Here is a 27,644-nt window from a genome sequence, read left to right on the forward strand (position 1 = left end):
TCAATTTCAGGAACAAATGGACATAAAGGACAGTTTATTATTCCAACACTCCGCCTTTGCCAAGCCGACCCTTTTTGTGGAGATGAGAGGGATGTCACTATCGCTGCAGCCTGACGTGTTAAATAACCGTGCAATGGGATCCTCAGTAAATGGATGTACTGGTGGAGGACGCATGAGGACAGCGCTCAAATTCGAGGTAAATCATACTAATTTGCATGTAAATCTGAATCTTCTTTATCGACCACATGCGTAAGTGCACACCAACACAAAATGCAGACAAACCAGTCTTGTAGCTTTCCAGAAAAACACAAGAAACCCACCAAACCAAGCTGGTTGGGTTGATTTCTAGCCTCAAGACCTGTTGTTAGGTTTGGAATAAGACAGCGCACTTTACTTTCTGACTACATAGATGCAAACATGTCAAGCTTCTTCATTGATTTTTGGTAATAACTTTACATGAACACACTGATTATTGTTTAAATGCGTTTTATATCTTAAGATGTACAAGTTTTCCTGTCATGGAAAATCCACCATTAGCTGAAAAACAAAATATTTGAAGTAAGTATATGTTGTTGACCATTGGTTATTTTGTTGCAAAATAAAATCAGAAAAACTACATTTCTGTCTCTTTTTAAATTTTTTTTGTTTTTTAAACAAAATCGGAAAAACCTTAAAGCAGTCATATTTTGCTATTCCTACTTTTATTAGTCTTTGCTTCATTTATTTGTGTATTTGGACCCTAATAGTTCCAAAAGTTTGAATTTGAACGCTCCAGGTGCTGCAAAGCTATTTTATATTCAATTTGGCAAAAACTGAGTGGATTTCTACAACCCGTTTTAATTCCTGCTTAATTACTAGTTACGTCACGACATTTGCACATATAAGGTCCAGACTTACGATGAACATTTCTCCGAGTACGACATAATTGTTTATCAGCAGTTGTAGTAAAAACTGAGAATATGTCCAAACTTCGAACCGATTACCTAAAATGTTCAGTTGTTAAAAAACACGAGAAAACCACCAAACCAAGCTGGTTGGGTTTATTTCTAGCCTCAAGACCTGTTGTTAGGTTAGGAATAAGACAGCGCACTTAACTTTCTGACTACATAGATGCAAACATGTCAAGCTTCCTTATTGATTCTTGCTAATAACTTTACATGAACACACTGATAACGTTTAAATGCGTTTTATATCTACAGATGTACAAGTTTTTCTGTCACGGAAAATCCACCATTAACTGAAAAACAAAATATTTTGAATAAATATATGTTATTGACCGTGTACTGTCCATTCATTGGTTATTTCATTTCGAAATAAAATCAGGAAAAACTACATTTCTGGCTCTTTTTATAAAAGGTTTTCTTTTTTAAACAAAATTGGAAAAACCTTAAAGGGGTCATATTTTGCGATACCCACTTTTATTAGTCTTTGGTCCATTTATTTGTGTATTTGGACCCTAACAGTTCATACAGTTTGAATTTGAAACCTCCAGGTGCTGCAAAGCTATTTTATATTCATTTTGGTAAAAATTGTGTGGATTTCTACAATGTGTTTTAATTCCTTCTTAATTTGTTACGTCTATAACTAGTTACGTCATAACACTTGCACATATAAGGTCAAGACTTCCGACAAACATTTCTCCAAGTATGACATAATTGTTTAGCAGCAGCAGCGGTTGTAGTCCATACTGAAAATATGTCCAGACTTCGAGCCGATTACCTAAAATGTTCAGTTGTAGGTTGAACGGGACAGAGCAGCACAGCCAATAACCTGGAGGGGGTGGGGCCTGAAGTAGCTCATTTGCATTTAAAGGGCCAGCGCTCAAAACCACCTTTCTGGTGTCATTACTCAGAAATAGGGTTAAAGATGAACCTGTGGATTTGAATTAATGAAGAATTCAGACCCAAGCATAGCATTTACAGTTTATGTAGACCACAGGAAATGTTTTAAAATGCATAATTCCAGTTTAAAAAAAGAAGTAAAATATCACTCTTTTAAACTTAAAATGAAACATCAGACCGTTTTTTAGTTATAGACCTCTGTCCATAATGAAATCTGCAGCCATCATAGATAAAACCAGAGATACTTTAAGTGACTTTGATGAAACTCATCACCTCGCACTTCCACTTCACACTTCTGGTGTCGCAATAATAATAAAACCAAAATAATAACTTCATGTTTTTCTTTTGAATTAGCAAAATTACATACAGGTATGTTAAAACATTAGATGATACATTTTTTTTCTACCCAAGTTTAGAAAAGGAAAAAACAAAAATAAAACCCAAATATTTTTTTTTTCTGAATTTATTTTGAAATAGAATAACAAATGAACACATGGATACAATGAATACATGGATTCTGTTGGATACAATAAAGATTAAACCACATTAGTACATTACATTTTACAGTCCAAGATAAATATGTGTAGCCCTGGAAGCTCAAATCTATTCAGGACTTTTCATCTTTTATGTTCCTGCTATGAATTTTGAAAGCAGTGCGAACAGTTCACACTTAAGCAGGTTTCTGGGTTGTGAGCATGCAATCTATGTGACATAATGAGACAGAGTGTGAAATACATATTCCTGTTTAATCTGGGGCTCTCCAATGCGTTCATCTCATTACATAGTCATATGTGTGGTTCTTCACAGGCCTTTCATGTTAGATATAGTAAAACAGTGTCACTGCTCCGTGATTGGCAGCAGCACATTGACTACAGCCTTTAGTCCATTTGTTACTGTCACTGGGTCAGAAAATGGAGATGTGATCGAGTCCTGTCAGCTGGAGCTAAAGGAGGTAAATGGCTGCAGATATAAAAGGCTGTCCTCTCATTTACAGTTTATTATAAACCCTTTTACATGTGTATTAGCCAGAGGTGAGAAGTAACTAAGTACAAATACTTGAAGTGTTCAGGTATCGGTACTTTCTGACAACTTTTTACTTCTACTCCCTATATTTGAACACAAATATCCATATTTATAATTCTTACATTTTCAAAACAGGCTTTAATTTTAAGGCATTTTACGGAAAATGTTGATGATTTTGCTTTCTTTGTGATTTTATTCTGCACCATTGCACACCCTCTAAATATTGAGGCCAGTTTCAACAGGAATGCATGGAAAAAAACAATCCCTTTGGGGTATACTGTATGTCACAAACAACAAATGTAACAAAATAAAAATAATGTTCAAGTAAAACAATGTACTAAAAACTTAAGAGGAAGAATTGTGCAATTTTTGTTGCGCAACTGGTGGAATGACAATAATGCCTATTCTATTCTATTCTATTCTATTCTATTCTATTCTATTCTACTCTTTTCTACTCTATTCTATTCTGTACTATTCTATTCTATTCATTTTTATTCTCTTCTATTCTGTTCATTTTTACTCTATTCTATTCTATTCTATTCTATTCTATTCTATTCTATTCTATTCTATTCTATGTAACATGTTGAAAATGCGAAAATGATGAAACATGAAAAATACAGTATAATTGGCGAACGAAACTTAGCTTGTCGAAAAATCTGAATCTGAAAACACTGTGATATGATAAAAACAGTGTAAAAAAGGACAAAAGAACAAAAGGTCACATGCCATTAGTTTGATAAAAACTAAAGGAAGAAAACAATGCAACATGTAAAACCAAAAAGGAAAACGTATTGTGCAATAACCAAAGAGCTAGATAACAGAATCATCAAACAGAGTAAAGGACAAAAGAAGGAAACAAATTCACATGGTGTGAAAGACTGAGACACATGGCGGAAATAGAAAAGATGAAAGAAGAAAACACGATAAAAACAAAATATGTAAAAGATGTAAGATGAAGGAAACAAGATAAGATAACATGTTGAGAATAGTGTGAAAGATAAAAGAAGAAAGAGCAAAGTAATGAGATAAAAAAGACAACACGGGCTATTTTTCAGGGTTATACTTTTAGTACATTTAAGAGCTGAGTAAAGAAGGTAAATCAGTACTTCTACTTCAACCTGAATCTGCTTTTTTTTTTACGTCCCTTTTCCTTCCACCATCTGCGATATGGCTGTGAAACTGCTGTTCAGGTCATGTCATACTTTAGTGATTGATGGTCTTTATTCTTGTGGCTGTACGGAATGGGGAAACAACTGTTGTGTGAAGGACAAATAAACACATCTATCTTTCTATCTGTTAACCCGGAAAGACCCAGTGCTGCTTCTGTGGCAGTTCCCAAATGAACTTTTCTCTCTGCTTAACCTTTACTTAAGTGATTTGTCACTATTTATTATAATATTATCCTCTAGATTTTGCATTTTTCATATTTAATTTCCTATATTTACTTTAGATGTTCATAAAAACTCAGGGTTAATTTAAAGGTTGTTATATCAAAACCGATTAAATTGTGGAAAAAGTGACTTTTTTTAGCAAATATATCAATAACCGAATATAAAAACTAGCATCTCCATCCATTGTTTTTTTTTAAATCAAACTACATGGGTTTTATTAGTGAATTAATGTTAGAGACGATGACAGTGTTTCTGTGTTCACTATTGCGCATCTGATGAGTCATATCTGATGACAAACTGTATTTTACACTAATTATTTACATGTATTAATAGGATTAACCCTTTATCAGGCAAGTGACTATTTTTGGTAATTTCCACAAACATTAAATATGGGTTTTTATAACACTATACAGCGATTCAGAGAGATTTTATAGAAATTTTGAAGCTGTAAATAATGAATATGAGTTTTTTGGGGGTTTTTTGGTCAGTTTATGAACTTACAAAAGTTGTTTTATGGCATGTGTTTACTTTTTAGCAAGTAAAGTCACAGAAAAAACTATTAGACTATCAAAAGTCATCAAAAAATTGTGTGTGGCAATAAAACAAATATCAAACATAATTCAGTTTAAAAAAAGATATAAAGAAATTATTCTTGAGAGATACAGTGTTTAATAATGACAATGACACCTGTTTGTTTATGGATGACGTTGTATTGATAAATATGCTGTAATTATTGAAGAAAATGGCTGAATTGTTGAGTCTGTTTGTATGACTGTACTGCCATGATCATATTGTTGTGTGTAATTCAGTTACTGCATTATGTATTTGTTGTGGTTCGATGCTAAAATTAGGAAAATTGTATTGTTTGATTCTTGTATCAAGTTAGTGATAAAGGTGTAAAAGCACTGAGGGGTAGGATTAACCCTTTCATGCATAGTGGTCACGCCAGTGGACAGTTCTTCTCCAGCTGTTCTCTTGTATATTCATGGATTTTGTCATTTTAGTTCCATATCAGCCAACACAGTGGACGCTTATGCATCATCCCATACACTGACATTCATACCATTACTGTAACTTTGCTGTTCTTGATAAAACTAACCTACAGTAAGATGTCTGAGTGTAAATCAATTGCTTGTTATTGTTACTGTACTGTAATTAACAGTTTTTTGCTTTTTTTTTTTTTTTTAAACAAAAAGGTTTATTTTTGCATGTTATCTCCATGAAGTGAGTAGTAACCAGTATTAGAATATGTTAAAATGTGAGAAAACATCAAATTAGCAGCATTAAAAATGTTTTTATTTCATAGTGTTCACACAATACAGGGTGGGGAAGCAAAATTTACAATATTTTGAGGCAGGGATTGAAAGACAGTGTATGACCAGTTAGTTTATTGAAAGTCATGAGAATTTATTTGCCACAAGAAAATTGACATAATAGAAAATGTTTTTATTCTATGTGTCCTCCTTCTTTCTCAATAACTGCCTTCACACGCTTCCTGAAACTTGCGCAAGTGTTCCTCAAATATTCGGGTGACAACTTCTCCCATTCCTCTTTAATAGTATCTTCCAGACTTTCTCGTAATAGTTTTGCTCATAGTCATTCTCTTCTTTCCATTATAAACAGTCTTTATGGACACTCCAACTATTTTTGAAATCTCCTTTGGTGTGACGAGTGCATTCAGCAAAACACACACTCTTTGACGTTTGCTTTCCTGATTACTCATATGGGCAAAAGTTTCTGAAAAGGTATGGATAATAGTGTTAGGTATGATTATGACATCAATATATGTTTGGTTTCAAAACAACTGACGTAGTGCCTGCTGAGAAAAAGCAACTAAATGTTGATTGTAAATTTTGCTTCCCCACCCTGTATATCAAACACATGTTTTTTTGCTTCAAAAATTAAACAAATGGTGTCCAGCTGAGTGGACATTTTTGGAACTCTATGAAAAATTGGTTCATAAGAAAAATTTCAATGGCATTGTCTTTTTCATGCCTAAAGAGGAATAAAAACACTAAAGAAAAAAAATCTTGATTAAGGTTCTCATAATTCATGCATGAAAGGGTTAAATAAGTTTATACTTCTTCCTACTCCTTTTCGACCATGCAAAATTCCGACTTGTATGTGCTTGAAGATAGATTCTGTCCATTTAAATGTTTTATTTTGTTTTATTTGGTTTTGTTTTATTGTTTCTTTGCATGTTCGAAATTAATAAATAAATAAATAAAATAAAATCAAAAACAATGGTTATATAATCCAGTACTAACTCCTGTGTGTGTCATGTGACTAAAACAAACAGAAAAGAAAACATGAAATGCCTAAAAGCACTGTTTTAGGCAGTACAATGCCATAGATATTGATGTAAGAACTGAAGGGATTTTGATTATTATCAAGAAAACCATGGAAAATGGATAGATATCAGCTCTGAAATTAAACTCTTATGAGCTATTTTTGTTGTTATCATTATATTTGTCCAAACAAATGCGCCTTTAGTTGTACCAGGCGTTAAAATGAACAAGAAGTTGAAGAAAACAAGGGGTGGTCTAATAATTTTTTCCACGACTGTAGGTAGATGACGATGTCCAATAACACACCACAGTATTTCAACGAGTTCCCTATAAAGAGTTAAAGGTTCAACAGTTCTTTAACATTTTAGATCAGTAGATGCTTTTGGTCGATGATGGAAGTTTGTGTCTTTATGGGTTAACATGTGATCTCTCTCTGGTTAAGGATGTGTGATCAGTGGCATTTAGGGGAAAAAACTTTGCTCTTATCTTGACTGTGGCCTTTGATCAGGTCATGCAGGAGGTGGATAAGCTTTCAAGTTTTTTTTTTTTTTTTTTTTTTTTTTTTTCCCATCTTTGAAGAATGTGGTTGTGCTGGACTGGACAGACCACACTGATACTACACCTATCTGAGATTTAGATGATAGTCAAAGCGTATCCAGCTAGAAACGGGGTGTGTACCGCGTGCATCTAGATCCCATTTTAACCCATAAAGACCCAAACAATTACCATCATCCAAAAACATCTACTGATCTAAACTGTTTTATACCCGTTGATCCATTAATTCTATCAATCCATGTAAGTTATTGATGTAAAATGCAGTTTGTTGTGTTTTCATGATCATCAGATAGGCTCCATAGTTAGCGTGGAAACACTGTCATCTTCTACAACATTGATTCACCAGTAAAACCCATGGAGTTGGATCAATGATAGTGGATGGAGACACTTGGATTATGTTCAGTTAATGATATCTTTGCTGAAAAAGTCAGTTTTCTCCATTTCTGATATAATAACCTTTGAATTTATGCTGAGATTTGTGAACGTCTACATAATTGGTACATTAAATATACAAAAATACCTGTTTTTTACTGAAGAAATGCAAAATAAACAGGATAATAACATAATAAACGGTGAGAAATCACTTAAGAAACATAATATAAAGAAAAATTCATTTGAAAACTACCACAAAAGTCACACTGGATCTTTATGGGTTAATGCACAGGTGTCAAACATGCGGCCCGGGGACCAAATCCGGCCCGCCAAAGGGTCCACTCCGGCCCTTTGGATGAATTTGTGAAATGGAAAAATTACATTAAAATATTAACAATCCTTTTAGTTCAGGTTCCACATTCAGACCAATTCAATCTCAAGTGGGCAGGATTCAGTAAAATACTATCATAATAACATATAAATAATGACAACTTCAAATGTTTCTCTTTGTAAATGTCAATATTTTTTATGTATTTACACTAAAACAAAGTATAATTTTGCAAAAAAATATGAACAACCTGAAATGTCTGAAGAGAAGTAAGTACAATTTTTCCAAAATTCTGCCTGTTACTCAATGTTTTGTGTGTTTGTAGATCCACTGTGATCTCTAAGTTATAATGAACATGTGTAAACGATAAACTGAGGCAGAATATTGTTAAAATTGCACATATTTTTTTCAGTTTGTTCATGTTATTCACATCTTTGGAAAGGATAGTTTGTAGATGTAAACCTGTTCATAATGTAAATTAACTTTTTTCGCTCTAAAACATAGAGAAAAGTTTGGAGTTGACATTATTTATATATTATTATGTTATTATTTTACTGGTTCGGCCCACTTCAGATCAAATTTAACTGAATCTGGCCCGTGAACTAAAATGAATTTGACATCCCCGGGTTAATGCTACAAATTGAAAGGTAGTCCTCGGAGTGTCTTAGCACATGTAAAACAGCAAAAATAACGATCTGTTGTGTTTTTAACAGAGCTTCCCTTGTAAATATGGCACCAACTATGACATTTTAATTGTTGTCAACCTGGTAATGATGTCATTTCTACACCATCTCATACATGCAGGGTGGGGAAGCAAAATTTACAATGAACATTTAGTTGTTTTTTCTCAGCAAGCACTACGTCAATTGTTTTGAAACCAAACATATATTGATGTCATAATCATACCTAACACTATTATCCATACCTTTTCAGAAACTTTTGCCCATATGAGTAATCAGGAAAGCAAACGTCAAAGAGTGTGTGATTTGCTGAATGCACTCGTCACACCAAAGGAGATTTCAAAAATAGTTGGAGTGTCCATAAAGACTGTTTAGAATGTAAAGAAGAGAATGACTATGAGCAAAACTATTACGAGAAAGTCTGGAAGTGGAGGAAGCAACAAAAAACGTACCAAAGCTTTTATTAAAGCTCTCAAATCCAAAATCCTAAAGGATCCAACCAAATCCATGAGAAAAATGGCAATTGAACTTGAGGTAGACAACAAGACCGTTAGAAATGCAGTAAAATGTGATTTGAAGTTAAAATCTTACACAAGAACACCAAAACACTTGTTGACAACAGCAACAAATCCAACTTTAGCAATTTTTGGGAATCATGTTTATGGCCGCCTTCTAGCCCAGATCTAAACCCTCTGGATTCTGCTATTTGGGGCGTTTTAGAACATGCTACCAGTAGAACATCACACAGCAATGTCGACTTTCTTAAAGATACTATTAAAGAAGAATGCGAGAAGTTGTCACCCGAATATTTGAGGAACACTTGCGCAAGTTTCAGGAAGCGTGTGAAGGCAGTTATTGAGAAAGAAGGAGGACACATAGAATAAAAACATTTTCTATGATGTCAATTTTCTTGTGGCAAATAAATTCTCATGACTTTCAATAAACTAATTGGTCATACACTGTCTTTCAATCCCTGCCTCAAAATATTGTAAATTTTGCTTCCCCACCCTGTATTGTTAAAGATTAAAAGTGAAATATGTACATTGGACTTGTGGGTCTGCAGTAAAGTGTCATAACTCATGTGTTGATATGTCATAAACAACTTGCTGCTGGTTTTCTACTGGTATTTATCTCTCATTGTGTTGTTTTGAATACAACATCCTGGAGGTAAACACACTTTTCTAACGCCAGATGCACCACATAAAAGGGAAGGTGAAACTCGTGCGGCGATAAGGAAGTTGAACTGATTACAATGTCTGCAAACGAGGTAGTAATCAGCCAAGTCATCTGCTGCTGTGAGCTGGTTGGCATGAAAATGTGCAGACTTTGTGCCTCCAAATCACAATGTGGCTTTTCTTGCTCTTCACACTGTTTGCCCTGAAAAGAAGAATGCGTTTGCAATAGTTGAATAGCCAATGGAAAGTTCCTGTTACTCAGTATTTGAGCAAAAAAGGGGCTTCTTTTTCTTTCCTTTCTTTCTATCCTCTTTTTTCCCTTAAGCTTCTTTCTATACCATTATTTAAAACCCTTTACTGATTTCTCGCTTTTGACCCTCGTACTTACTAGATTGTCAATTTTGTTTTCATTCCCTCTTTGATCTCCACCTGAATATGTCCAATTCGCACAAAATAACCATAAATAATCACACATATATACACACGCATGCACACAAACACACCTGTAAAAAGCCCTCTGTTTGCACCCGTCTTTGTCCGTGTCTTATGAATTTTTTTTTTTTTTTGTGGTCTGTTTGTTTGGTTTCGTTACCCCGTCACAATATTTGTCGAGCACTAAATAAAAAAAAGTAAAAAAAACAAACAAAAAACAATGGCTTTGAAAGTCCTTCAACTGGTAGCTACACTCTAAAGGTAAACATAAGATCTAGGTTGTAGTGTTTAACCCTTTCATGCGTACTGGTCACTACAGTGGACAGCTATTTTACAGCTGATCTCTTGTATATTCATGGATTTTGTTGTTCTTTTCGTTGTTGTTTTTTTTTTTTTTTTTTTAACACATCTTTATTAAAGTTTTAAGACACTACATATCTTTTCTGACATGAATTGGTAACATTATGTAGATCTCTTCTGAGCATAAACCCCCAGAATCACAAGCCCTCCCCATATTTTTATATACAATTTATCAGTAAATACATGTTTCTGTGCATCAAAAATTAAACATGTGGTGTCCAGCTGAGTGGACATTTTTGCAACTTCATGAAAAATAGGTTCATAAGAATTTTTTTTTTTTTCTCCATTATTTTTTTTAATGTATTTTTCTAAAAATTTTTTCATTATTTTTATTTTATTTATTTATTTTTATTTATTTTTCAGATGAAAATTTTCAATCGCATTGTTTTTTTCATGCCTAAAGAGGAATAAAAATACACAGGAAAAAAATTTTTGATTAGGGCTCTCATAATTTGTGCATGAAAGGGTTAAAGTGCTAGTGGTTATTACAACTTAATACATTTATACTTATTTGTCTAAATGGAGCGATTGATTTGAGACACTGATTAGAGTACATGACGAAGTAGTTAAAAAAGGTAGCATGAATTGTAACTAAGGATTTAATTTTTTTATATAATTTATTTTATTGTATGTATTTTGTATGTGCGATTGTATATACAGTCGCGGAAAAAAAAATTATTTGATTATTTTTAGATTATTTTATTTTATTATTTTAATTATTAGATTATTTTAATTATCTAATTATTTATTTATTCATACTGACATGCATTGCAGTAATACATGTGGGCTCACATTCACACATCGCCCATAACGTCTGTGCATATTCATTGTATTTTTGTGAGTAGGATTTTATTTTATTTTTTTTAATAATGTGACATTGTGTAATTCCAGACAGATGACATTCGTTAAACTGCACTGACACGATTACACTCAGGTTGAAAACAATTAGTAAAAACACCTTTGGATGCATTCACACTGCAGGTAAAAGTGGCCCAAATCTGACGTTTTTTGCTCATACAGTCACGGAAAAAATTATTAGACCATCAAAAGTCCTCAAAAACAATGGTTATGCAATCACGTACGAACTCCTGTGTGTATCATGTGACTAAAACAGACAGAAAAGAAAACATGGAATGGTTAAAAGCACTGTTTTTATCAGTACAATGCCATAGATATTGACGTAAGAACTGAAGTAATTTTGGTTATTATCAAGAAAACCACTGAAAATGGATAGATATCAGCTCTGAAATTAAACTCTTATGAGCTGTTTTTCTTTTGTTATCATTATATTTGTCCAAACAAATGTACCTTTAGTTGTACCAGGGATTAAAATGAACAAGAAATTGAAGAAAACAAGGGGTGGTCTAATAATTTTTCCGGCGACTGTAATATCTACTTTAACCATACTAATAAAAGCAGCTAAAATAAACAGGTAAAAAAACAAGCGTAAACCTATTACACACACATAAACGTATGTTTTGTTATTGCACTGATCCCTTTTAAAATATTTTGCACATCAGATGTGTTTTTCAGTATTGAATGTGGTGACTGCTATTGGGTAAAAACTGTTCTTATTTTTGAAAGATACAGTATTGGGTCAAAAATTGAAATTCTATGAATTAATGAGAGAATACTCTAAAGCAGGCATGTCCAAAGTCCGGCCCGGGGGCCAATCACGGCCCGTGGTCAGATTTTATACAGCCCGCAGCTTCGGTTTTATAATGTATTATTTATGGCCCGCTTGGACTGTTGAACCGAGTACATGAATCATAAAAGGTTCAAAATGCAGTTTCTCCTTTCACCTCATGGTGGCAGCACCACTCTAACTCTATCTGCCTCTGTGACCTCGCCGTGAACCCTTTTCGCTAATTTCTAACCATGGCGTCTGTAAATAAAAAAACGAAAGTTGACAGTGAGGGCCGCCGCTTCCAGGAGAGATGGGAATTACAATTTTTTTCCCCTGAAAATCGAGGCGATTGTGTTTGCCTAATCTGTCAAGAGACTGTTGTCTTGTTTGAGGAATTCAATGTAAAGAGACACGAGCAGACAAAACGTGCTAACGCATACGACAAGCTAGCAGGGAGTGAGCGTTCTGAAAAAGTGAAGCAAATTCAAGCTGCTTTAAACTCACAACAGTGACTCTTCATGTGAACCAGTGAGTTCAATGAATTCACCACCAAGGCAGGCTACCAAGTTGCCAGGTTAGTTGCCTGTAACTGCTGGTGTTATGTACTTGTAGATGTGACACAAATATTACTTTCTGAATGATTTTGTGAAAGACAAGAGTAAGAGTCATATGTTTTCATCTTAAACGTTAACAGACTTTGCATTACTGAGTAATATATGAGTAATGATTACTCATATAAGTCATGTTTAAAATGAATGTGGGGTTAAGATTTTTATCAACTTCTTGGGCGTTTAAGATACTCCACACAGTTTGTTCTATGTTATCTGACTCCAGTGTGAAAGGAAGGCAGAAATGTCTTTTTTTTAAAACTTGTTCACACCTGAGTGGCTTAGATTTGGTTACATTGCCATTTAAAAAAATGATATTGTGACAATGAAAATAAAATTGTTGTAGAACAGTGCTTTTATATGTAATTTTTACTGTTTAACAAAACATCCGAAGGGACCACTGGCCCCTGGCAATCTCCACATTATCAGATCTGGCCCTCTTTAAAAAAAGTTTGGACACCCCTGCTCTAAAGAAATGTTTGTCACAGAGCTCCCAGATCTACTTCAAAACACTGTCTTCACATTAGAATCCATTCACTTTTCAGATTCCTTTAAATGTAAAATGTAAATGTAAATGTAAATGTAAGATTTATAAATCGATTATGTAAATATACACTGTGTCCCATGAAGTTGGAATAAAACATTGATTGTGACACTGGTTTATTCTTGATAGATAAAGTCTAACTGGGACTCATTGAACCTGGTCAAAGGTGATTATTGATGTGTATAAATAGGAATAAAAAGAGGAATCTGTCTGAAAACAAAATTTTTGCAACATTATGGGCAACAGTGTATGTAAACTTTTGTATATACAGTACAGGCCAAAAGTTGGGACACACCTTCTCATTCTTCGCATTTTCTTTATTTTCATGACTATTTACATTGTAGATTCTCACTGAAGTCATCAAAACTATGAATGAACACATGTGGAATTATGTACTTAACAAAAAAGTGTGAAATAACTGAAAACATCTCTTATATTCTAGTTTCTTCAAAGTAGCCACCCTTAGCTCTGATGACTGCCTTGCACACCCTTGGCATTCTCTTGATGAGCATCAAGAGGTAGTCACCTGAAATGGTTTTCACTTTATAGGTGTGCCTTGTCAGGGTTACTTAGTGGAATTTCTTGCCTTATTGATGGGGTTGGGACCATCAGTTGTGTTGTGCAGAAGTCAGGTTGATGCACAGCTGACAGCCCTATTGGACAACTGTTAGAATACATATTATGGCGAGAACCAATCAGCTAAGTAAAGACAAACGAGTGGCCATCATTACTTTAAGAAATGAAGGTCAGTCAGTCTAGAAAATTTCAAAAACTTTGAATGTGTCCCCAAGTGCAGTCGCAAAAACCATCAAGCGCTCCAACGAAACTGGCTCACATGAGTACCGCCCCAGGAAAGGAAGACCAAGAGTCACCTCTGATGCTGAAGATAAGTTCATCTGAGTCACCAGCCTCAGAAATCGCAAATTAACAGCAGCTCAGATTAGAGACCATATGAATACCACACAGAGCTCTAGCAGCAGACACATCTCTACAACAACTGTTAAGAGGAGACTGCGTGAATCAGGCCTTCATGGTCAAATAGCTGCTAGGAAACCACTGCTCAGGAGAGGCAACAAACAGAAGAGATTTATTTGGGCCAAGAAACCCAAGGAATGGACATTAGACCAGTGGAAATCTGTGCTTTGGTCTGATGAGTCCAAATTTGAGATCTTTGGATCCAACCGCCGTGTCTTTGTTCGACGCAGAAAAGGTGAACGGATGGATGCTACATGCCTGGTTCCCACCGTGAAGCATGGAGGGGGAGGTGTGATGGTGTGGGGGTGCTTTGCTGGTGACGCTGTTGGGGATTTATTCAAGATTGAAGGCAACCGGAATCAGCATGGCTACCACAGCATCCTGAAGTGACATGCCATTCCATCCGGTTTGCGTTTAGTTGGACCATCATTTATGTTTCAACAGGACAATGACCCCAAACACACCTCCAGGCTGTGTGAGGGATATTTGACCAAGAAGGAGAGTGATGGAGTGCTGCGCCAGATGACCTGGCCTCCACAGTCACCGGACCTGAACGCAATCGAGATGGTTTGGGGTGAGCTGGACCGCAGAGTGAAGGCAAAAGGGCCAACAAGTGCTAAGCATCTCTGGGAACTTCTTCAAGACTGTTAGGAAACCATTTCAGGTGACTACCTCTTGAAGCTCATCAAGAGAATGGCAAGAGTGTGCAAAGCAGTCATCAGAGCTAAGGGTGGCTACTTTGAAGAAACTAGAATATAAGAGATGTTTTCAGTTATTTCACACTTTTTTGTTAAGTACATAATTCCACATGTGTTCATTCATAGTTTTGATGCCTTCAGTGAGAATCTACAATGTAAATAGTCATGAAAATAAAGAAAATGCGAAGAATGAGAAGGTGTGTCCAAACTTTTGGCCTGTACTGTATGTATTAATACTTAATCATATATCTTAAAAACATATCAAAAGCAGCACATTTTTCATTTATTTTACTGTTCATCTTATCAAAATGTGCAAGAATTAGCTCAGTTTTATCTATGAAGCAGATAATTTACAAAAAAAAAAAAAAAAATTAAATTGTAAATTATAAATTATATGCAAACACTATAGACTGTAAGTTAAATGCTGATGTAATAATGATAGTTTGGAGCAGTTGTTGAAAAGAAATGATCTTTACTCTGTTAGATACAGAATATTTAACATGATTTTTATCATTTTGATGTCTTATCATCCCTCAAACTTAAAAAAAAACCTCTTATTAATAACACTGGTCTAAAGTGAAATGTCTCCAGAATAAATGTAGTGAACCTTTACTAAGTTTAAGTCACTAATAAGCCCAATTTTATGTCCGTATTCAAATGTTGTGAGGTATGCTGAGCGATTTTAGCCTCTCTCTACTTTGAATTCTTCATTCCTACCGCCATACTCCATTTTCGGAAGTGGTTATGCTGCCGTTCATGAAATTTCTACTGCTAGCAGACGATGCCGCAGTGTGAAGGCTGCAGTTCACTACCGCTGTGTGAATTTAATCATGTATGACAGGCCAAACAAATACATGTTCTTCCCTTCATGCCTCACATGTTGACTCACATCATTACCTGCACAATGCATGATTAAATGGTAGTTTACAAATGGATAGTGGTGGCAGACAAGTTCTACTTGTCATTCTATCGTACATGAGATTTTCATAACCTGGTTGCCAACACCCTTACCATTGTAAACAAGCCAATCTCTGCTGATATTTTGTCCCTTTTCTGCTTACCATGCGATGCTGACACTTGAGTAAGCAATGTATGTTTATTTATCAACAGATAGACAGATCAAGTGCCAACTGATAGTTGCTGGTGGACTCTCATTTAAAATCTATCATTTACAATAATATATAGGCACTTTTCACACACAATGGCACCACGGGTACAATGCCGCTAGTTTGACATAAAAGCAGATCTTCACATAGGCGTTTTCTCTGGAAAAGTGCGGTAATCAAACACAGTTATCATGATAATTATTAGGCCTGTAACGGTACACGTACTGAACCGAACCGTTTCGGAACACACCTGTTTGGTTCGGTACACAGCTGTACCGAAACGGCACAGTATGTTGAGAAAAAGAAAAAGGAACGAAAGACGTCATTCGATGCAGAACTTTAAATCCACACAAGTTCCACACAGACATATTGAAGGAGTGCACATGGACCTGAAATACGAAATAGCAGCTGATACAAGGTTATAAAAAAACAACAAATATGATGTGAACCTGGAAGGAAGAGACTGAAGACCCTCCACCATCATTACAGTCCAGTTTGGGATCACATCAGGTCCCGGTGAAAACAACAACAGGGAAAGAGATGATAAGATGAACATTGTTTGCCGCCTATGAACTACAGTAGTTCTAAAACACTCACACTAGCTCTGTCTGTTTCTCTCTCTCTCTCTCTTTCTCTCTCTCTCTCTCTCACACACACACGCTGTATAACAGAGGAATAGAACCCGGAGTTGGGTGTTGAAAGTATGTAAAGTTTCACTTTTGTTTCACACCAGCGTTAGTTACGTTAGTTATGGCCTGCATCTCCAGGTATATAACTGTGCCCCCTCCGTTTTGACAAATCGCACCCTGCACACACACATACACAAAGTGGCCTAAACAGTCTGTTAGCTGTTCTGATATAAATAATGTGGTTGATTGTGTTGTCAGTGTTGCTCTTCAGTTTGTTTAAACAGAATACCAGTTTGTCCTCTTGTTAATGTTGCACTTCATGTGGAATTTTTTTGTTGTTATTTTTATGCAGAATGTGAACTGACAGAACTGTAATTAGATTTTTGTTGTTTGTTCAAAACTACCTGTCAGGGAAAAGTGCAATACTAATGTTTAAAATACATTTAGTAATATGAATAATTTATTTTATTTTCTATTTGATTTGTAGCAGCAGAATTAAATTATTCCTGTTTTTCTATATTCTATTGTGTCCAAAAATGTTCAGAAATTCATAAATGTATTAACCCTCCGGTATCCTATCCAGCAAGGCCCTTACTAAGCACCAAGTGTGCCTCTTTGGCACACTTGTGGAATAATGTCAAAAAATTTCATACAGTATGTTTTTAATTCTTTTACACTTTTTTCTATTTCATGAACTTGAGCTGTAAATAAAAATACCAAATACTCAGTAATTTTCACATTTTTTAAGCCTTTAAATGCCTTGGTTGTAATGTAAACAAACCATTTTTTTGGATGCAAAAAACACAAAAAATATTTTTTTTCAATATACTACATAAAAAGTGGATCACATATTTGATTTTTGCATCCTGGCATATGTCAGTGATTAACTCCAACATTGGTTAATGTGCATTATTATTTTTGGCGCTAGGTCAAATGTTCAAAAATACTAGCATCTGTCACCAAGTGTGCGTAAAATGCACACCTATGAATCAAACTATTAAATATTATATATTGATTTATTTTTCTGCTCTAATTTGATTTTATTTTTGCAAATCAAGGTCAGCCCTAATCATACATATCAAATGGTCATACAAATCAAATATCAAATAGTGCGTTTTAGGCACACTTGGGAGACAGATGCTAGTCTGGTAATTTTCTTTTGTTTACAAGGTGCACATTTTAGTTGGTGGCCATAATTTTAAAGATCATGCAAAAATGAACAACTTTTGAATTCTAACCTTATTTAAATTGTGAAAAATAACATGAAGTTTTTTAAAACGAAGTGCAAAGTGTGCCTGAAAAGCGCACCCGGATACTGGAGGGTTAAAGACATTTTGATGGATTTTCCTTTTTCCTGTACCGAACCGAAAAAAAAAATGAAGCGTGGCTTTGAAAACCGAAAATGTACCGAACTGAAAATTTTGTGTACCGTTACAGGCCTAATAATTAGAATTTACAGGGTGGGGAAGCAAAATTTACAATGAACATTTAGTTGTTTTTTTCTCAGCAGGCACTACGTCAATTGTTTTGAAACCAAACATATATTGATGTCATAATCATACCTAACACTATTATCCATACCTTTTCAGAAACTTTTGCCCATATGAGTAATCAGGAAAGCAAACGTCAAAGAGTGTGTGATTTGCTGAATGCACTCGTCACACCAAAGGAGATTTCAAAAATAGTCGGAGTGTCCATAAAGACTGTTTATAATGGAAAGAAGAGAATGACTATGAGCAAAACTATTACGAGAAAGTCTGGAAGATACTATTAAAGAAGAATGGGAGAAGTTGTCACCCGAATATTTTAGGAACACTTGCGCAAGTTTCAGGAAGCGTGTGAAGGCAGTTATTGAGAAAGAAGGAGGACACATAGAATAAAAACATTTTCTATGATGTCAATTTTCTTGTGGCAAATAAATTCTCATGATTTTCAATAAACTAATTGGTCATACACTGTCTTTCAATCCCTGTCTCAAAATATTGTAAATTTTTCTTCCCCACCCTGTAAACGGTAATAGTAACTGTCTGCAGTTTTATCATGGTTTATCGTTATACCGGTAATTGCTACATCCCAAACACACACACACACACACACACACACACATAAAGATGCTGACAAATGCTGCTGCTTTACTGATAACAGCCTCCAGTGTTTTGTTGAAGGTGTTGAAATCAGATCCCAGAGGCAGATACCTACAGGATGTTTTCTGTGTTTGGGTTATAAATCAAAAGGAGGATGATGTGTCAGAAGCAAAGAGAGAGAGAGAGAAGGAGAGAGAGAGAGAGAGGGAGACAGAGAGTGGGAGAAGGACTGTACCACATGTACCCAAACTAAACACTGGTAGTTGTGTGTAGTGAACGGGTGAGGCGCTGTTCATCATCCGCTCCGTGGAAGCACTCGGCTCCGCACAGACAGTAAAGAGACAGACAGCCATGGAGAGGTGGAGAGCGGACTGTTTTCTTTGTTATTTTTAAAGTGTTGCAGGTCGTAGCTATGACAGTGTCGGCGATGACTTGTGCGCCTTCGTACGCCCGACGCAGCGCAAAACAGCGAGAAGATTTCCACCGGTTAAGTATATGACACTTTTTCCTTCTCTCTCTCTCTCTCTCTCTGTGTGTGTGTGTGTGTGTGTGTATATATGTGTGTGTGTGTCAGCTCAAGAGATTGGGATTGCGGTAGTCGGTAGATATGTGCCATCGCTTTGCTGGTTGTAAATATATTCAGATTTTGGGGTTTGGAGACGGGATTCCCTCTGTGCGTCCTTGGGTTAATGCGCGTCGTGCGTTCCGTGCGTTCCGTGCGTTCTGCGTTTCGATACAGTGGGAATATTAATAGTGTGACAAAGTTGTGCACTTGTCGGTCGGCTGCTGAAAGGCCCTAGCTATGTGTGTGTGTGTAAATGTGTGTAAATGTGTGTGTACGGAGTTTGTTTCTGGCTCCCCTCCCCCATTCGCCGCTGCTGTTCTGTTCTGCTCATTCTGGAAAAGGCCAAGACATGAATGTGATGAGAGGCTCACTTCAAAGCACCAAAAAAAAAAAAAAAAAAAAAAAAAAAAAAAAAAGACAGAACCGGGACCATTAAAGCTGCTATCAAACATGCATGGCGTGAACTGTGACGCCACAAACCTTTGGCGTTGGAATATTCCTGTCAAGACGCACACACCTGTGAGCGCACAACCATATTACCACATTCATATTAATGCGCTATCAGCTCCTTTCTCTTGCCAGTGCATCATCATCATCATCATCATCACAGGTACATCAGTGTATTTTTTTTTTAAAGCATTTTACACACAATCTTTGCACACCTGGCCTTTTTTGCACACTTGCACGTGCTGCTCACACTTCAGGGGTGTGCACATAATAATCCTCTGATTGCCAGCACTGTCTTTGTTAAATCAGATTTTTTTTTTTTTTTTTTTTTTTTGTGGTGTCAGTATTGAATAAGACAGCGAGTGGGTGTACCCTTAAGCGACTGATGGCAACCATTAAAATAAGAAGTATTTTTTGTTAAATTACAGGAATACCGCTTCTAAAACGACACACATAAAAAAAAAACAAAACTGACACATATAGTAGAAATTTCCTTAAAAATGTAAATGTTTTTTTTTTTTTTTTTTTTTTTGGGTTAGAACCCTATCTGTGTGAGAAAGGCTTTTTTTTTTTCCTCCTTCCCTTCCCTCCACTGCAGTTCCATTCACATATCAGCACTAATATGGCAACTGACACCACTGCAAAGCTTAAATATGCAGTAACCTATATGTCTGTGGAGATGAAGAAGGCTCAAGGATGTGTCCTTGAACGAGACATTGAAACCCCTAAAATCATGTGCTAGGCTGTTTCTGCTGCTGACCCCCGTGCTGTGGCAGGAAGGGGATGTAATAAAAAAAAGACTGAAAAATCAATGTAGAATCACTGACAGCACTGATCATGTTATGTCCCAGTAAAGAGAGATAGGCTCATTCATTACCATCTCGAGTGACCGTGATGATGCACTGATAATAATTTAGATGAAACTGAAGAATCGGGTGAATTAATGACAATCTGAGGCGTATAAAGGAGTCATAAATACAATATTGTATGCGTAACAATGTCACACGTAAGGCAGATTATCCCTTATTCATGGCCTGGTTTATCTATAAACATTATTCTGAATGTTACCTGTAAATGTTCAGTTAAAGATAATCAGACCACGTTGTATTATTATACAGATCAGATTTGATTACTGGCTTAAGATCTACATATTTATCTCTGTAAAAAAACGAATTTGCATATGCGATGTAGAATCTTTGACCCCTAGACTAAGTACAAGTGCAGTACATTCCTACATACAGAGTGTAAACAGCCTTCATCACCCGCCTCGTCTGTAATGCGCTGTATTTAAAGATGAACCACCGGCTGTGTTTTAGCCGTATCCTTGGAAAAAAGCTGTTATCGCTTTGAAACCCTCTGGATTTTCAGCAGAATTCATTAATGCTAGTCTTCGGATGAATGCCGGCCACATCCGACTTCGTATGAAAATCTGACAGAAAATACTAAGCTGTGCAGAATTAGAAATTGACCAAGAGTCTCAGAATGGTGCATAACTGATTGACCTTTTTATAAGCAGTATTTTAGTCATGTTTGACCTTTATTTATTCATCGGGCTGGGTGTCGGTCAGACATTTTTTTGATAGGTACTAATAATGGAACTGCGGCTTTGATATTACTTCCTTAATGCTGCTTTTTGTAATGCTAATTTATCAGTTTAACAAAAAGAAAGTAACATTTCACATCTGTATTTTTATGCATTCAAAGTAGCTTTATAACATACAGTATATAAATGTATTTTTTACATTTAACCCTTTCATGCATAGTGGTCTCTACAGCGGACAGCTATTCTACAGCTGTTTTCATATATATTCATGGGTTTTGTTGTTTTAGTTTCATATCAGCCAACACAGCAGACACTTATGCATCATCCCATACACTGCAATTGATACCATTACTGTAACTCTGCTGTTCTTGATAATCCTGATCTGCAGTAACATGTTTGAGTGTAAATCAATTGCTTGTCATTATTATTAAACAGTTTTGTTATTGTTGTTTTTTTACATAAAGGTTTTTTGGTTTTTTTGCATTTTATCTCCATGAAGTGAGTAATGACTAATATTAGAGTGTGTTAAAATGTGAGAAAACATCAGATTAGCTGCATTAAAAGTGTTGTTATTTCATACTTTTCACATGATATGTCAGTAAATACATGTTTCTTTACTTCAGAAACTAAATGCTTGTTGTCAAAGATGAGTGGACATTTTTGGAGCTCCATGAAAAATAGATTCATAAGAAAAGTTTCAATCGCATTGTTTTTTTTTTTTTGATGCCTAAAGAGGAATAAAAACACTCGAGGAAAATAAATCTTGATAAAGGTTCTCACAGTTCATGCATGAAAGGGTTAAGTATTTGTTTCAGCAATTCCCATTTGTCTTTTCAAAGCAGCACAACATAAAAAATAAACCTATTTAACACAACTTGAAGTTTTCTGTTCACATAATATGAAAGTAGAAGCCGTATGTGACGCTGATGAGTTTTATTGTAGTTCAGTATGAAACAAGATATTTTTACTCCACAGTGTCTTAACCATTTCGGTCTTAAAATCTTAAGTGCACCCAGCCTCTGTTTAATGGATGATATGACACTGCATCTCATACTATATTTTCCCTCCTTGCAGGAGTTTTTTTGCCGTGTCGTAAGTAGAGGTCTGGATCTGATAGTTGTGCTGTGTGGGCTCTACGGGGACGTGGTTTATGGATGCTGCTGTGACTATGAGCATAAGCGACAAACGGGGCTACTTAGTGGACCTAGGAGGCAGCTTCACTGAGGACGCTCCCAGACCTCCAGTCCCTGGGGAAGAAGGTGAGCTGGTGTGCAGCGATGGACGCCAGCAAAACAACCTCAGCCTTAAAAGCGAGGCCTCTGTGGCGACGCCCAGGCGGCCTGACTTGGACCTGGGTTACGAGCCGGAGGGAAGCGCTTCCCCGACGCCGCCTTACTTAAAGTGGGCAGAATCTCTTCACTCCCTGCTGGATGACCAGGATGGCATCCTCCTGTTCAGGATGTTCCTCAAGCAGGAGGAGTGCGCAGACATGCTGGACTTCTGGTTTGCTTGCAGCGGCTTTCGCAAACTTGAAGCGAACGAGGGTTACGAGGAGAAGAAGGTGAAACTAGCAAAAGCTATTTATAAGAAGTACATCCTGGACAACAATGGGATCGTGTCCAGGCAGATCAAACCGGCTACTAAGTCCTTCATCAAAGACTGTGTCCTGAAGCTTCACATCGACCCCGCCATGTTTGACCAGGCTCAAACTGAAATCCAGACTATGATGGAGGAAAACACATACCCTTTATTCCTTAAGTCTGACATATACTTGGAATATACACGGACAGGAGGAGAGAGCCCAAAGCCATACAGCGATCACGGCTCCGGTTCTGGGAATGGAGAGGGGCTGTCAGGTTATTTACCGACTTTAAACGAAGACGAGGAGTGGAGGTGCGACCAGGAGCCAGAGGAGCCGCCCGAGTCCGACCCCACACCGAGCAACCGGCTTACGCAGAAGCTGCTAATGGAGACGGCGTCGCAGCGTGTTGCCAACAGTTCCAGATTCCAGGACAGTCACGAGTTCAGGTAAAGCATCCTCCAGCAATCTAGAAAACCTCACTTCAGCAGTATCTACTCAGCTTTTTTCTCTGCAAACTGCTGAATTAGAAATAACCCTGAAACCCCACACCAACTTGAGGGCTGCCGAAAGTTTGATACGAAAAGAGAGTGAGAGTGTGGCTCAAGAGACAGGTGAGATAAAAGGGAGGTGGTGTGTGAAGTGGTTCTGAGTGTTTACACCTGTGGTGTCGAGGAATGTCAGAGGCTTTTGGAGCTGCTTTACTTGTTGTTTGAAGGTTGAGGCTGAGTTCTTGTGTTTTTTTTTCTTGTGCAGGGATTGTGGTTAACACTGCTCTTATTTGAGAGGGTTTTGTAGTGAAAGATTATAACACAGCTGAGCTTTCCAAAACTACCTCCAGTCCCTGAAATATTAATTGCTGCCACTCTCAATATATCCTCCTAATTATTCATGTCTGTACCATTAACCTTATGTTTGACTAGATAGATAGATAGATAGATAGATAGATCCATTCAAAATGATTTTTTTCTCTACATTTAACCCTTTTCTAAGTGATTTATTATAATGTTATCCTCAGCATTTTACATTTTTCAGGCAAAAACAAGTATTTTCCTCTTCTTAATTTTAGTCAATTCAAAAATGATCAGATCAAAACAGAGAAAACTAAAAAAAAGTGACTTGTTTAGCAAAATATATCAGTAACTGAACGTAAAAACAAGCATCTACGACCGCTATCATTTGTCAAAATACATGGATTTTACTAGTGGATGAAAGTTGAAGACCGTGATGGTGTTTCCATGTTCACTACGGAACCTCTGAACGTCCAAATGGATCACAGTTGATATGAGTGAACAGTTGAGAAACTGCATAAAAGGTATTGATTGGATTAATGGTTGAAAAGTTAAGGTATTAAGCATTTTAGATCAATAGATAGATAGATACATAGATACATAGCAAGATCAACCATTCAAAATGATTTTTTTCTCTACATTTAACCCTTTTCTAAGTGATTTATTATAATGTTATCCTCAGCATTTTGCATTTTTCAGGCAAAAACAAGTATTTTCCTCTTTTTAATGTATTGATCATGTCGAATTTTACAAAGAATTCAGTCAATTCAAAAATTATCAGATCAAAAAGGAAAACTGAAAAAAGTGACTTGTTTAGCAAAATATATCAGTATCTGAACGTAAAAACAAACATCTACGACCGCTGTCATTTGTCAGAATACATGGATTTTACTAGTGGATGAAAGTTGAAGACAATGATGGTGTTTCCATGTTCACTACGGAACCTCTGAACGTCCAAATGGATCACAGTTGTTATGAGTGAACTGTTGAGAAACTGCATAAAATGTATTGATTGGATTAATGGTTGAAAAGTTATTAAGCATTTTAGATAGATAGATAGATAGATAGATAGATAGATAGATAGATAGATAGATAGATAGATAGATAGATAGATAGATAGATAGATAGATAGATAGATAGATAGATAGATAGATAGATAGATAGATAGATAGATAGATTTTTTTTGCTGTAGATGTTGCTACAGTGAAATGGACACTGTGAGATAAGATTATGCTGCAGCATTCACAAATACAATACGCTTCTTGAAGGTGAAACCATTTCTATCCTACTCCTTCATCAAAGCAGTACAGTATCCTTTTTTGTTTTCTTCTCAGCTGATTCACAACATTTCCCTGGATATCTATATCTACTTAAGCAAATTTGGCATAACTCACTTCTTAATATTTCCTTTTTTTTTGCTGCAGTGCAGTGGGTGTGTGTTTTTGGCAACACATGCATGTATGGAAGGTGGGGTTAGTCATTCTAATCCAAAATTCTGTGAATAATTCTTCACAGTGTGCCGGTCGTTGATGCTGTATGCAATGTAAGATAATCTGGTGTTTGTACACAGTCCTAGACCCGTAAATGGGGAATTATATCTCAGATCAGTCCACACAATGGAATTAAAGCAACAGAGACGTGTATCAGGAACCACATCTGGCAGATCTGGATCTCTCTGTATTCGTGATAAAGGGGTGGAGTTGGCATCAGGTGGACAAGTCTATGTCAGCTACGTATTTCAAAGATGAATAAGATATAATTTCAAACTGATATGAGGAATTTAACAATATACAGGCTGAAAGCATCACCTACTTTTCCTGGATCTTCATTCTGATAAGCATCATCAAAGTGGATCTGCTTATAATTCCAACTGAGTATTTTGTTCAGGGGCTGAAATCAGGAAAATACACATTCCGTGCGTTTACATGACAACTTTTATTCCTGGTTTAAACTGATTAAAGGTTAGATCCTATTTCAGATGCCCATGTAAACACCTTATTCCAGTTGAAAAAGAAAAGTTCGGATTAAATTTAAACCTGATTAAAGTCACTGGTTTAATCCACTTTTGAATCCGGTCTAAATTATTCCTCGGACATGTAAACCCTTTATTCCGTTTGGACTTTATTCCTGCCATTCTGCACATGCTTGTTGTCTTGTCTTTTCTTGTCATGATGACGCATACATTCTGCCCTGGCGGAAGAATATGCAATGCAGTCTAGTCAACCCAAACCGTTCCAGTGGGCTATTCTGATGGGATCTACCAGCCTCTAAAACCCTGAAGGAAGAGTTCACCACCTGTTTTTTATTCATTCATTTGTCATGCACTAATGAGTTCGATAAGTGGGCAAATCAGTTTGCACTGCAGTGCACCGATTGCCTTGTTCTCGCAGCCCTTCCGTTAGCTTAGCTTAGCCTAGCTTAGCATAATCACTTCATTCCTATGGTCAGACGTAGCCAGACTTTTATAGGTGATTTGTTGTATTTTATGAGTGATTTTGTGAAATTCAATTCTCCCGAATCATTCCTTTAGTCCACTGGGGTCAATATGATCACAAATTGAGGCTCAAATCATGGCGATGTGACTTACTGCAGTAAGAAAATCTTGGGAAATAAAAATTAATGCAAAGCTAAACTGGTAAAGCAAAGCTAATTTAGCGCACACATCCCTTCCAACAAAAAGATTTTCCAACTTCTGTCAACACAACAGTCCCAAGATTGTATGAGTGCAGTAAGTCGCGGATCTAAAGAAATAATGAGAGAGAATCGGATTTCACAAAATCACTTACAAAAGACAACAAATCACCTTTAAAAAACTGGCTGCATGTGACCATGGAAATGCAGTGACTATGCTAAGCTAAGCTAACAGAAGGGCTGCCAGAACCGAATAAACGTTTCTCATGTAAACCTTTATTCGGGTTTAACATTTCCATGTAAACAGAAGAGAAAGTACTTTAGTTCCGGAATAATTTCTTCTGGAAAAATAAATCGGATTTAAAAAACATTATGTAACCGTACCCACTGTCTCCTTGCAGCTCTCTCCTCTAAGTCCAAATAAAACACCTAAATAAGTACAAATAAACCTGACATCATGTCCTGCAGACAGAATCGTATCATTGATTGGTAATCACAGCTGTCAATCATGCATTTAACCCTCCTACAGGTCTGAAAACACCTGATTAAACAAAGTCTGTATCACAGGTTAGATGTTCTACAGCCGGAAAACACAAGAAAAAATAGATGTAGAATTCTCACGTCCTCAGAGGCCCCTTCAAATACAATATGCTGAGAGGTAGTTTTAAGAATTTTTTTTCCAGCTTTGATGTGTTATTGATGTATTTTTCATAGCGTTAAGGACGATTCAAGCATTCTTCTTCTTCTTCAGCTTAAATCTTGTCACTGTTAAACAATCTGAGGGCAGTTTAAGAAGCAGAATTAATACATTTACTGTCAGATAATGTAAGGACAAGTCTACCAGTGTCCATTTAAAGATGTTATATTACATAAGAAATCAATATAAGTGAATCCCCAATGGAAGTTTGTGTTGGTAAATGCAAGTTATGCAAATTTACAGGATTTCAGTTCTGTTGCAACACATTGATGGTCATATGAACTATGTTTTAAGGTCAAAAATGTCCAATTTCATCACAATTAATGCTATATTTTCATGTCACAAATGGCCAAGTTATATTTGAACTGAATTTACCTGAAAAACAAATATTCTATTCTTTTAGATTCCCCAATTTTTCTTACAAGATTCTATCCTACATATCACATGTTTTATTTTTACAGGTTCAATATGGAGTATGGTGCTGATCCATCCTGCTTGTTACGCCAATACATACATTAAGAATGTCACACGTCACTTTTTAAATCAACAGTTTTCTAATAATAAGCATTTTTATAAAGAAATAACAATTCTATATTGTTATTTACTCTTTAGTATGATGATAAACTATACAATAAATAATTCTGATCCTAGTTTTTGCACAGGGATCATTTGTGG

The 27,644-nt window shown here is 36.1% G+C and overlaps 1 protein-coding gene across 3 annotated transcripts in view; it reads left to right on the top strand.

The window, feature by feature from the left end:
- LOC115424779 (axin-1-like) overlaps positions 1–27,644 on the top strand; it is a 92,602-nt gene that overhangs the window by 14,287 nt on the left and 50,671 nt on the right. For 2 of the 3 annotated variants that reach the window (XM_030142206.1, XM_030142208.1), the window contains exons 1-2: positions 19,008–19,202; positions 22,346–23,299. In XM_030142206.1, the coding sequence (XP_029998066.1) occupies positions 22,422–23,299 (878 nt within the window). In that variant the 5' untranslated portion in view covers positions 19,008–19,202; positions 22,346–22,421. Of the gene's footprint in view, positions 1–10; positions 197–19,007; positions 19,203–22,345; positions 23,300–27,644 lie in introns of those variants that run through there. The other variant, XM_030142207.1, reaches the window with a different exon arrangement.

The sequence above is a fragment of the Sphaeramia orbicularis genome, chromosome 8, assembly GCF_902148855.1.
Source record: "Sphaeramia orbicularis chromosome 8, fSphaOr1.1, whole genome shotgun sequence".
Lineage (NCBI taxonomy): Eukaryota > Metazoa > Chordata > Actinopteri > Kurtiformes > Apogonidae > Sphaeramia > Sphaeramia orbicularis.